At 35.5% G+C, this 13,765-nt stretch overlaps 1 protein-coding gene across 3 annotated transcripts in view; it reads right to left on the bottom strand.

Annotated features, from left to right (window-relative positions):
• Positions 1 to 13,765, bottom strand: part of ITGAV (integrin subunit alpha V) — a 92,722-nt gene that overhangs the window by 49,034 nt on the left and 29,923 nt on the right. Inside the window, exons 3-5 of one of the 3 annotated variants that reach the window (XM_023212391.2) lie at positions 9,835 to 9,926; positions 6,579 to 6,693; positions 1,304 to 1,365 (exon numbers count right to left, since the gene is read on the bottom strand). In XM_023212391.2, coding sequence (XP_023068159.1) covers positions 1,304 to 1,365; positions 6,579 to 6,693; positions 9,835 to 9,926 — 269 coding nt within the window. Of the gene's footprint in view, positions 1 to 365; positions 416 to 1,303; positions 1,366 to 6,578; positions 6,694 to 9,834; positions 9,927 to 13,765 lie in introns of those variants that run through there. The other 2 variants (XM_023212392.2, XM_023212393.1) reach the window with 2 other exon arrangements.

Below are 13,765 nucleotides of genomic sequence, written 5' to 3'. Positions count from 1 at the left end.
TTGAGTAATATAGTATGAAATTTAGAGTATTAAAAACAAATTACCTAGTAAGGAGAGTTAACTATAATTATCAGTACCTAGTCTAGAAAAAAAAATAATAAAATACAAATACAGATAAAATATAATTTGTTTTTAAAAACTGAGACGGGGTCTTGCTCTGTTGCTCAGGCTGGAATGCAGTGGCATGACCATGGCTCAGTGCAGCCTCACTCACTGCAGTTCAAGCAATCCTCATGCCTTAGCCTCCCAAATAGCTGGGACCACAAGCACATGTCATCATGCCTGGCTAATTTTTAATTCTTTGTAGAGATGGTGTCCCATTATGTTGCTCAGGCTGGTCTCCTGGGCTTAAGTGATCCTCGTACCTCAGCCTCCCAAAGTGCTGGGACTACTGGCATGAGCCACCGCACCCAGCCTACAAATTTTTAAAATAAGAAAAATGCTTCATTAGTTCTTATGCATCATATTATTTCAATTTCAGTTGTTTTCATACATTTAAGGCACTCCACTTTGCTCACATTTCTAAGAAAGTCTACATATAAGCTTTCTAAGGAAGGGCTACACACAATCAATCAACATATTTTTTAGATTTCTCTAGAAAGAATACTCTCAATTTGATATTCAAAATGTGCATACTCCCCCACCACCAAAACAAATAAACACACAAAAGAAAAGTAAATAAAGAAAAGTACTTCAGAAAATTTACCTTTGAACATTTAAATGGAATTCTTATTTTCAGAAAACAGATTAAAAATACCAATTCTGAAGAGAATATTAATTTAGTTAAAAATACATAGAGCCCTGCCTATGAGATTTCTTACAATTATTACACATTACATAAGTGAAGTCAGCTTCACTTAGTGCCTACAGGCACATAATAGATGGCAAACATGCATGTTTTCCAGCTTTTATGTAACTCTAATTTTGTAATAAAGCTCTCGTTGACAGCTTTTGTAAGAAAAACAATTTTAATTAAAAATGTAGAACTTTAATATGCTATAAATTCATATAACTGGAAATGTTAATATTAAGTCATAATAGTTACCTATCATTTACTGAGGAGATTGTCTACTTTCCTCCATTCCCAGAGTGATGGGGGATGTCTCCCTATTTCAAATAAGCAATGTTTACTAGGGAGGGAATAATATAAGACAAAGAATGTCAAAATGAATGGATCGTTTTATTAACTGTTTTCATTAAAGAGGTAACAGCTGTAAAGGAGCTGAGTGACCAGTTTATTTTTAACCACAGTTCAGTCAGTAAGGTAGGTCTGAATCTCTTTCAGTCTTAAATGAGAACTTACTTTAGTAAAATCAATGCTGAATCCTCCTTGACAAAATCCCTGTCCATCAGCATCAATATCTTCTAAAATAAAAAGATTGGAAATATACACAAACCCAAAAACAAAGAACACAAAACAAAACATGAGAAAACCTGGTATCACTAGAATCATAAGATAATGTACTATTTTCTGAGAGTGGTCATTCACTCGGGCACTTAGTTATTACCACATTCCAAGAGAGTTAGTATGCATGTTTGTCAGCACCATTTACTCAGATATGGAAACAAAGATTAAATACCTGAACCAGTAACCAGAGAACAAAGAAACCAACTAAAATGATAAATTTCAAACCCTTTTTTAATCCATAATCCACAAAAAGATTATAATTTATATCACAACCCAACACACATTGTGTGTATAAAACATACAGAGACAACTTAAAATCTTACAAAACAATATTTGTATTATTATATAGAATACACTCTAACATTTTCTATTTTATTTCATTCTATTTTTTTAGAAAAACTATTGCGGTTGTGACCTACTTCACTGATTCCATAAAACACTAACAAGTTGTGATCTGCAAGTTAAAAGTTCTGATCTGAAATTCCTTTATTCCTATTACCCTAAGACCTTTGTTATTATTAATAGCAGCAAAGAGATACATACATTCCTATACATACATTTTATAGCCAACAACAAAGATGAATAACATAGCTCAGAATTTCAGGAAATGGGCAGACCAGAACGTAATGCTCTTCAAAAAGTAAAATATAAAGCTCTCCTCACACGTTTAGTATGGAGATCTAATTAAAGTAACCATCTTTTCATGACACTTTCAGGTATTTTCCAACCATAGTAGGCTCAATAGTTTTGTTCTTGTGTAGTTGTTCCCTTTTTAGTAGTTCTCACAGAAAGGGACTAATTCTGAGCAATCAGCCAATTAATTTAAATTAATTTTAATCATGAGCAATACAGTACCTAGAACACATGTAAGGATGAATCTGAACACTTCCCCCTTAATTTACTTGGAGGATAACAGAGAACAATGGAAAACACTATCCTTCAGTTATCAAAGACTTACAGTGGCCAATGTTACAAATACATTAAAAAGTTGTACTGTTACTTTATTTGCCACCCAAATACAGGAACCAAAAATATCTGTTTTCAGTCATAAGGACAAACTTCTAAGGACTTCTGCCAAATAATCCCATCAGAAATTCTGAACCCATTTTTAAAGCCTGGAAACTGCCCAAAGATTACATATTTAATATCTAAATTTTTTTAAAGTTTTTTTTTTTTTTTTTTTAAAGAAAATAGTCTCAAGAGTATAATGCTAAACCAATGTAAATTTTTCTAACCAAGAGGGACTGGGAAAATGTGGGGCTGGGGTTTCCAGCGTCCAGTGAATCAGACTAAGGAATTCTGCTCTAACCTCAAGTTAGAGCAAGTCAGCTATTTATTTCCTTTATTCGAGTTGCATCTGGGGAACTATTTCAAGCTATTTATAAAGACATCCTTTTTTTGATTATCATACTGTACAATTATCTGCTTTATTTGGTTTCCCAGAATATCCAGTTAAAAAGCATGACCGTCCCTTAAAATTTTCTTAACAGGTATATATTAAACTGAGTGCTTTTGCCAATTTAAAGACTTTATGTTGAATATAAAATATTTTGGTGCAGGCTCTGGTACTTATTCCTGCAGATGGTTAACACTTCTCCCACTTGTTAGGTCTGGTAATGACATTACAAATAGTAATATTATTGATTTTGACAGTAAGATCAGCTAGGGTTTATTAAGCCTTTACTCTGAGTCAGGTATTATGCTAAAGCATTTTACATGACATCATCTTTTTTAAGTCTTTATACCAATCCTATGAGAGATACTATTATTACTCAATAATTTGTACAGGTAATGGAACTGATGCTTAGGGAAATTAGGTAACTTGACCATAGCCAACCAGCTAGTAAATAAGAGAGTGGGACTTGAACCCAGAGGTGCCTATACCACTACACTGCACTGTCTTAAATCAGTAATATCTTTATCATTCCCTGAGTAATGACAAAGGGAAAGGAAAAGCCAACTAGAAATCATTACTGAGAAAAATCTATGTTCAAATAATATTAGCATCAGAAAGCAGACAAAAGGAACAGAAGATTCAGTCTGAGCATGGAGTTGAAAGGGTATTTGCATCATATGATTCGTGGCTAGGCAATTTAGAACAGAAGAACATTTGGTCTACTGCATAATGTCCTTTGTCATTGCTCAGGAAATGATAAGTATATTGTTGATTTCAGACAGTGCAGTGTAGGGGGTGTAGACACACGTGGGGTCAGGTCTATACTCTCATTTACTAGCTGGTTGGCCATGGTCGAGTTACTTAATTTCCCTAAGTAACTTGGTTTTTTTGTTTTTTGAGGTTGTTTTTTATGCTTTTCCTAAGAGTTGAGGTTTTACCATGCAGTTATGGAAAAGCTGAAAGCAAATGTAATCAGTAATAAGGTAAGTTAGTGACAGACAGTGAAATCCCTTATCCAGGATGTTCATATAAGTCAGGTTAAAAACAGAACAAACCAAGTAACCAAACCACCAAAACAAACAAACAAAAAGAAAAAACCCAAAAGCAAACAAATAAACAAAACAACCCACAATCTGCCACCAAGACAAGCAAAGTTACTAAGAAGTTAGCAATGTAGTCCCACAAAACTGACACCACCTCATAAAACCAATTATTGGTTTGCATAATTTACTGAAGTATGAAACAGATAAAAAAAAAAACACTAAATTTATATCTCTGAAATTTTTTGTGTGAATTGGTGTTTTACCAATGATGAAACAAAGGCCCAGAGTGGTTAGGTGAATTACCCACAGCTATAGGTGGATTGTCAGCAGAAAATCAGAATATAACCCAGGTTCTCAGACTTCCACTCCTAAGTCTTCTTCTCCAAACAAGATGCCCTTCACAATTTAAGCCTATTATAGGTGGTTTAATATTTCAAAGGTTGAATCAAAAAGCATGTACAATAATCAAGGGTTACTGAAAGCGCCAGGCCTATTAGAAACAAAGGCATGCACTTTGTTTTGTTTTTTGAGATTGTTCTTTAAGCTTTCCCTAAGATTTCAGGTTTTATTATTTAGATAAGGGTTCAGCAAGCTTTTCCTGTAAAAAGTTGAACAGTAAATATTTTAGGCTCACAGTGTAGCAACTCAACTCTCAGAACTCTACTAGATCATTACAGATAACACATCAACAAATGGGTGTGGCTGTATTCCAATAAAACTTCAGTCACAAAAAGAGGCCCACAAGCCACAGTTCATTGACCTGATTTGGATACCTTAGAAAATATAGCTTTAAATGACTTTATACTTTCTGTGCCTAAACCAAATAAGAGCATTCTGTGAACAAGGGAATCATCATTAGAATGCATGTTTTCAGGAGATTTCCATGTATTCTTATATATCAGGAATTATTCAAACCTAGGTCATGAAAGCAGGAGGTATTCTTTATAGAAAAGCTGCGCTTAATACAGAAGCAATTGAAATGGAAAACATTTTCTATTGTGAATAATGTAGAGGAAAGGTTCTTTTGGAATAGACAAACTTAGGTTTAAATCCTCATTTGACCATTCAGAACTTCAACACTGACCTATTCTATATGTACCCTGAAAATAGTGAAAGTCAGTCATAGCAGCTACTTCTCTATAGGTACTTGATGCTCCAGAGTGGGTGGCTTGCTCCTTTTGCTTACTCCTGTTTCTTTGCACCTCTTTCTGCCCAGAATATCCCCACTCTTAACCCCATGAGATATGGAAATAAAATTGCCTCAACTATGTGATTCTCAGTTCCCACATGCATCAAATGAAAATAAGGGTGTATTGTGTGTGTGTGTACATCATATAAGTAATAAGTAACAAACCTGGCATACAAGGGTTAACTCATTCTTCATAGCTATTAAATTATCTTCTCAAATAGGAACATTTTTGCAATAAAGAAATTAAAAATACAAATTTAATCTTCAGATTCTCTACCTACTACCAAAGATGACAGTACCATAACCAAAATACCAACATAAAGATGGCAGTACAGATGGCATCCAAGCCCTGAGGATAAAGCCTCAATTTCCCTCATCCTGTGCAGTGTATACTTTCTAACCTAATTTTTTCTCTTTCCTAACAAACAATACAGATTTGGGTAGGTATCACTCTTTTAATGTCCACTTCCCACTTATAATAGGTAGTATCAAAGTGTTGGGCTAAGAAAATAAGTGTTTATTGAAATAATCTGCAGTTTCCTGTAGATTTAACTACTTAGAATTTGGAAGATAGAACAGTCCCTTTGACCTAGTGTCACATGTCACCTAACATGGACAAAACAAATATAGGAGTAAGAGTCTTACATGTTGTGCATTTGTTACTAATTTTCTCTAATAAACTATGTGGTGACCAGTGGAACACAAAAAATAATGGCCTAAGGGCTCTAGGCATAAACACTATACACATTTCAGTAATCTATTTTTATGCTTCTGGTATAAGGAAGATCTAAAGTAGTAGCTAATTCAGCAAAGAGTAGCGGGGCACAAAAGGATTGGAATCTCCAAAGAGAAGAGGATGTATAGATTTTGGAAAAGCATAATCAAAATTATAATTGCTTCAAGTCATCATTAGTCATGATATTAATTCCTTTTGAAATTTCAAGTAATATTAGCAAAGAGCATAAAATCATCTGGATCACCAAAAAGGGGTGGGCTTGGTAGCAGGTTAACAAAGAAACTCTGATTAAGAGCAGGAAAATTCAGAGTCAAGACTCCTGAGTTCAATGTTTATCTTCCTATATTAACTTTGGCTCTTTAAGACATAATATTTTTTTATTTTCGACATCATTATTACTATAAAGCAGGAGTTCTCAAACTTTGGTATCTATCAGACTTGCCTTGCAGAGTCTGTTAAAAATTCAGGTACCCAGGCCTGACCTAGAGCTACTGAATCAGAATCTTTAGTTGTAGGGTCCACATCTTCTCTGTTAGAGAAGCTCAACTGAGCATCTTTTGACTATTAGTCATCAAAAATACAGGTTCTTAAAATCATATACGAATGAAGGAAGATGAAAATGAGTTCTTAGAAAAAGTAAACCTGTTTACTTCACATTTGTAATCTCTTTACCTTAGTAGGATTGTTTTCATTTTGTTCCCATAATATGTCTATATGTTTTAATCACACACACACACACACATATTTTTAACAAACTAGGCTTCCCACCCCTCTTCTTAAAGGCTGGTACAATATCCTGTACATACGTGATCTGCATGGAGCATACTCAACAGTCTTTGTTCCATCTTGAAGAAAGCATGTTCCAACAGGCTCTCGCTCCTGTTTCAACTCAGTCCTCCAATGGTACAATGGGGCACAGGCCTAAAATCAAAGGTTTAGTCCATGACATAAAGATTTTCTAAAAATTTAGCGTTTCAGATGCTCTATACTACTTCAGAATATAACATCACTTTCTCTTTTTTTGAGATGGGGTCTCAGTCTGTTGCCCAGGCTGGAGTGCAGCGACGTGATCATGGCTTACTGCAGCCTTGAACCCCTGAGCTCAAGTAATTGGCCTTACCCTCTTGAGTAGCATGTGGCATGGGACCACATGTGAATGCCACCATTCCTGGCTAATTTTCTAAAATTTTTTGTAGAAACGCGGTCTCACTATGTTTCCCAGGCTGGTCTCTAACTGAGCTCAAGCAATCCTCCTGCCTCAGCCTCCCAACATGCTAGTTGTAAGCTAACACACCCACCACACCTGGCCAACTTGCAAAGCATTCATAGAAATTAATCAAACCTATCCTATACCTTAAATTCCTTACCATAGTGGTAAATAAAGATTTTAAAAGAAGTCTTTGTCTCACATTATTCCGAAGGCCATATTTGTGGTCCAAATTTTTTTTCAAAATAGTTAGAAAAATTGTTATTTCAGGTAGTATATTTCTTGATGCAATATGCTATGCTAAAGGTAGAGACTAAATTAGGTTTTGAACTAAGTAACACTCATGCATAGGGAATATATCCCCTAAATTATACAGCAAATAATTTATTAAGAGAGCAAAAGAATGTGCAGTATTTGACCTTTTTGTTTTCAGCATTCTAGATTGAAATACCACGTAGAGTAGCAGAGTAATGAATGCTTTAACAGCATAGTAATCTACCAAATGTGTAACAATTCATTTAGTGAAAAAGGTTTAATTGGTTTTCTATAACACTTTTTGAAGCAAAGTGCTAACATAAGCACCGCAGAACATCAGTACTGACTTATTCTATATGTACCCTGAAAACAGTGAAAGTAGGTCATAGCAGCTACTTCTCTACACGTACTTGATGTTCCAGAGTGGGTAGCCTGCTCCTTTTGCTTACTCCTGCTTCTTTGCACCTCTTTCTGCCTAGAATATCTCCACTCTTAACCCAATCCTTCACCTCCAATTGCTGAAATGTGGCACATCCTTTAAAGTCTGCTAAAACTTCACCTCCTAAGCAAATCCTATGCAGCATAATTAGATGAAAAAATAAAGGCAATAATAAATACTATGTAAATAATTAAAATAGGCAGAGCGGTCTCTGAGGAAATTAATAAATTAAAGGTGAAATCTGAATGACAAAGGGCTAGCCAAGTAGAAATCATAAAGACAACTAATACAAGCAGAGGGAACACAAACACTAAGGTACTAACTGAAATGATTTGGAATGTGGAAGAAATAAAGACAAGCCTGGCTTTAGTATGTAAGATGGAGTGAGAGGAGGCCAAAGACATAGCCAGTGACTTGTTTTTGGAGATGTTTTTAAGACAGTATGAGCTTATCATACTTATTCAGAGAGTGATAGAGAGCCACTTGACTGTTTTAATCAAGGTAAAATGCTCTGGTTCACTCTGGTCCTTCTTGCAGTTAGGGTAAGAGAAGCAGCAGCAGGATGAGAAGAGCCATTGCATTGGTCCAAGGGGGTAATGATGGTGGCTTGTTGCAGGGTAGAAATAGCGGACATGTAGATCTACTGATAAATGTGAGATATATTTTTGAGACAGATTGTGAGTGCTCACTAGTGAATAGGGCAGAAAATCAGGCCTCCTAATAAACTGGGAAATATATATATATATATATTTATATATATATTTATATATATATTTATATATATTTATATATATTTATATATATATTTATATATATATATAAAATAGCTTTTTATTTGTTTTTCTTCTTTCATGGAAGGAAACAAGAGTCCTATTTTGGCCACGTTCATTTGGAAGCCAAATAGGTAGTCTGGAAATATGACTTAAAGGGTCCAGGGAGAATTAAAAGCTAGAGATATAGATTTGGGGATTATACTTACAGCCATAGGAGAGACTAGGAACTCTAGGTAAAAGTTGTAGTTAGAAGAAGCAAAGGAAGCTAAATAGAGATCAAGGACACCCCAATATTTGGAAATTGAATGGAAGAGGAGCCATTAAAGGAGACTACAAAAGAGCAGCCAGTAAGATAGGAGAAAAACCAGGAAAATACAGTTCACAGAAACCAAGAGAAGAAAAATTTAGTTAAAAAAAGAAGGGATGTTGACTATTCTGAATAATGCTGAGAGTGCAAGAAAGATAAAAAATAAATACCAGCAGAGAAAACAAAACATAATGGTATGTATGTATGTACATATATATAAATGCTAGTGAATTTCAGTGACCGGAAAGTCAATGGTGACATAGGAAAGGGAATGTGAAGTAAAGAACTAGGATGGCTACCATAGAAAACATTTCAGAAAGTGTCTGAGAAGAGGAGCAGAGGAATGGACAGCAGCATAGGGGGGATGAGGTGAAGGAAGGTTGTTACTTTTTTTTTCTTTGTTCTGTATCCCACTTCAACATCATGTTGTATTTTCAAAGAGATGAAGTGGCCGGGCTCGGTGGCTCAGGCCTGTAATCCCAGCACTTTGGGAGGCCGAGGTGGGTGGATCACCTGAGGTCAAGAGTTAGAGACCAGCCTGGTCAACATGGCGAAACCTTGTCTCTACTAAAAATACAAAAATTAGTCAGGCATGGTGGCAGATGCCTGTAATCCCAGCTACTTGGGAGGCTGCAGCAGGAGAATTGCTTGACCCTGGGAGGCGGAGGTTGCAGTGAGCCGAGATAGCACCACTGCACTGGGTGACAGAGCAAGACTCCATCTCAGGGAAAAAAAAAAAAAAAAAAAGGAGAGAGAAAGAGAGGAAGTAGTAAAGCATTTGTTAACCAAAGCCACACTATTCCTATACTTGGCTGGGTGGAAATAAACTGATAGGAACTATCAAGTGGGGCAGGTAAAACAAAGTAGGAATGAGGGTGAAAAGAAGTGAAAGCCTGTTCAAGAAGGGCAAGAGAGATGGCCTCTTTGGACAGAGTGGCCTTTGATCAGAGCTGTCTTATGTTGTTATACCTTGCACCCTTGAGCATACTGAATTTTACTATCAGTCTGAAAATATAAAACCTCCTGTGTCTCTACATAAACTGACTAAACTCACCTGTGAATAAATATCCAGAAGACTTACCAAAATTTTATCTTGTTTCGACCTCACAGATGCTCCAAACCACTGGTGGGACTTAAATTCCAATGGATCGTCTTTGGCATAATCTCTATTGCCTAAAAAAGAATATTGTGAGTAGTAAGACCCAAAATATACTGTTTTTAACATAACAGTTTATTTTTATCCAGCCAGGTTGAGAAATAGTACACCTTTGATTAATCAAATACTCCACTGTTTATTTTTCTCATATACACTTTATATACACTAGAGACTTTCAACTAATCAGAAACATAGATTACATGATAACCCAGAAGTGCCTCGGTGTTATTATTAGTCCCGTTAATTATCATAATACACGATTGAAAAAGCAATTGTAAATAGTTTTCCAGTTGCTCAACAGTTAGATAATTAATTATTAAACAAATACACATGATCATCTATTCCCAGAAGTTCTTTCTGTAGGGCATAAAGATATTTATGAAAATTAAATGGTATGAAACACTTTTGTGTAAAACACTATAAAAGACAAGACTGAGACCTGTGCCTGTGACATAACAATGCAAGAATTAGAATCCAGGAAACCTGATTTTGTTGGTAGAAAAAGGAGTTCAATATGGCACACTCCAATCAAACACTTATTTTTATTACTTCAGTCCTCACTATTGAGAAAATGATTTCTGTACACTAAAACTCCAGTGTCAAAAACAAAATGATGCATTGGGATAGACCAAACATCACTATATTCTTACCAATACAAGTATACTTGCCTACAGCACACCTGGGATAGTACTCAAAAATGTCAATATCGTGGAAGACAAAATGAGTAGGAAACACTTCTAGATTAAAAGAGACCACTAAGGCATGGCAATTAATGTAAGATGTGATCTCTGATTGAACTTTACGTCCAAATAAGTTTTTTCAAAGTTACAAGGACTTTATTGGGATAAATGTGGAAATGTGAATTGTGAACTAGATAACAGTAATAATGTATAATTCAGTAATAATTACATTGTTACTATATTACTTTATTCATAATAATGATTCGTTTCTAATATGTGATGACTATATTGTAGTTATATAAGAAAATGTCCTAGTTTATAGGCAATACATGCTGAAGTATTTAGGGGTTAACTGTAACAATGTCTGCAACAATGGGTGAAGCTAGGTGAACAGTGTATTGTTCATTGTTCATTGTATTACTGAAATTCAAATTTTTACAGGTTTGAAAATTTTCAAAATATTATTTAAGACATAGTAATCAATAAGTACAAAATATATGTACAAGACTAATGGTACCTTCTCACCTTTTTAACACTTTATTGTATTTACTTTAACTATAAAAGTCTTATTCATTACAAAACAGACCAAAACATAAAACAAAGCCATATATAAAGATAAATCTAAATACCACAACCCCATTATAAAGAAATGACCTCTGTTAACACATTACTATCTATCCTAAAGACTTGTTTCATGAATATATGCATGTTTTTATATGTAAAACAGATATTAAGTCAATATTTAAGATAACATTAAACTTATCATTATAACGCTTAATAAGCCACTTATAAAGGCAGACCTATAATATCATTTTCATTGTTGTGTAGTATCCTATTGTATAGCCACAGAATACTTTATTTAATCAATCCCCTACATATCCCTCAATTTCAAATTTAGGAATATTTCTATTTTGGGAGGGCAGTAGTGTGATCACAGCTCACTGCAGCCTCAACCTCCTACGCTCAAGTGATCCTCCCACTTCAGCCTCCAGAGAAGCTGGGTCTACAGATGCATGCCGCCATGCCTGGCTAATTTTTGTTTTTTCTGTAGAAACAGGGTTTCATCATGTTGTCCAGGCTAGTCTTGACCACCTGAGCTCAAGGTCAACCTGCCTCAGCCTCCAAAAGTGCTGAGATTACAGGTGTGAGCCACCATGCCTGGCTGATACACTTATTTTTATGTGAAAGAATACTCTTATCCCTCATCCCTAGTCTCTGAAACAAGTCATGCTTATTCCCACCTGCAGGCATTTGGGTCTGAGGTCCTCTTGCCTAGAAACTTTATTCCCTCCACTCTGGATTCAAATCCTAACTGAAAATTCAGGAGTGTTTCTCTATTCACAGAAGAGTGGATCATCTTGAATTTTTTAAGAGAATTGTTCACTGTAACTACAGAGAATGATCAGGAAGGGAGTGGTTATCAAGAGCTTTTTCTTCTTTTTCTTTTTTTTTTTTTTGAGACAGAGTCTTGCTCTGTCGCCCACGCTGGAGTATAGTGGCACGATCTCAGCTCACTGCAACCTCTGCCTCCTGGGTACAAGCGATTCTCCTGCCTCTGCCTGCCGAGTAGTTGGGATTACAGGCACATGCCACCAAGCCCAGCTAATTTTTTGTACTTTCAGTAGAGACAGGGTTTCACCATGTCAGCCAGGCTCGTCTTGAACTCGTGACCTCAGGTGATCTGCCCACCTCAGTCTCCCAAAGTGCTGGAATTGCAGGCATGAGCCACCTGGCCTGGCCAAGAGCCTTTTTTTCTTAATTGATACATAAGAATTTTACATATTCAAGGGGTACATAGTGATGTTTCAATACATATAATCTATACTTATCAGGTCAGTGTAATCAGCATGTTCATCACCTTGAACATTTAGTACTTTTTTGTGTTGGGAACATTCGATTCCTTCCTTCTACCTATTCGAAATTAGATAATACATTATTTTTAACTATAATAATCCTACAGTGATAGAAAACACTAGAATTTACTCCTCCTATCCAGCTGTAATTTTGCCGCCATTCTACCTTTCCCAGCCTCTAGTATCTTCTACATTTTACTTCTATGACATCAACTTTTTCTTAGCTTCCACCTATGAGTGAAAACACACAGTGTTTAATTTTCTGTTCCTGGCTTATTTCACTTAACATAGTACCCTCCAGTTCCATCCATGTTGCCATAAATGACAGGACTTCATTCTTTTTATGGCTGAACACACACACACACACACACACACACACACACACACACACACACACCATTTTTCCACTGTATATACATATTCCTGAACACAGACAGGAATATATATACATTATATATATATATAAAATAATGTATACACACACATATATATGTACACACCATGTTTTATCTATTCATCTGTTGTTAGACACCTGAACTGATTCCATATCTTGGTGATTATGTACAGTGTTCCAATAAACATTGGACACAGATGTCTCTTTGACATACTGATTCCCTTTCCTTTGGATAAATACCTAGTAGTGGGATTGCCAGATCATATGGTAGTTTCATTTGTAGTTTTAGAAGAACCTCCGTACTGTACTCCATAGTAGCTGTATTAATTTACATTCCCACTTTTGTCAAGAGCGTTTATGCCATGCTAAGAATGGGCTTTATGGGATTTCTCAGTTGCCGTCTCTGCTAAGTATTTTTTCTCAATTATTATATTCCTGAAAAGTGAAATTTATTCTTTATTAAAGGTTATCCAATCTCTCCCTACAACTTTGAAAACTTACCTCCATGAATGTTTTTCTTAACAAATGTTACTTCTCTTTAAACTTGTATATGGTGGCACAAGATGCTGCTGGGCACTGTCAAGAGCTACCATGTTCTGTTTCCTATTTCTTTAAAAAAGTATCAAAAACATCCCTTGCCATAACAGTTATGGATATCTGTCTTTGAGGACATCAGGGTTAGCTTAAGCTAGAAAATTCATGCAAAATCAGTACGAATTTGACATATCTTTTTGGAAACCAAAGTAGTCCAATATAACTGGATATAATGCACTGGCATACATTGGCACCCAAAACTTAGTCAATGGTCTTCAAAAAGAAAAACATCATCCACTGCTTTCAATGCCTTCAGCTGCAACAGAGTTACAAGCTCATGTTACCATCTTTTTAAGAAGTTTGCTCATTAGGAAGTTTTTCTTTACTAATCAAAA

The sequence above is a fragment of the Piliocolobus tephrosceles genome, chromosome 11 (genome assembly GCF_002776525.5).
Source record: "Piliocolobus tephrosceles isolate RC106 chromosome 11, ASM277652v3, whole genome shotgun sequence".
NCBI classification, from domain to species: Eukaryota; Metazoa; Chordata; class Mammalia; order Primates; family Cercopithecidae; genus Piliocolobus; species Piliocolobus tephrosceles.
The sequence above is the reverse complement of the archived record's forward strand: the minus strand, read 5'-3'. Positions and strand labels throughout refer to the sequence as shown.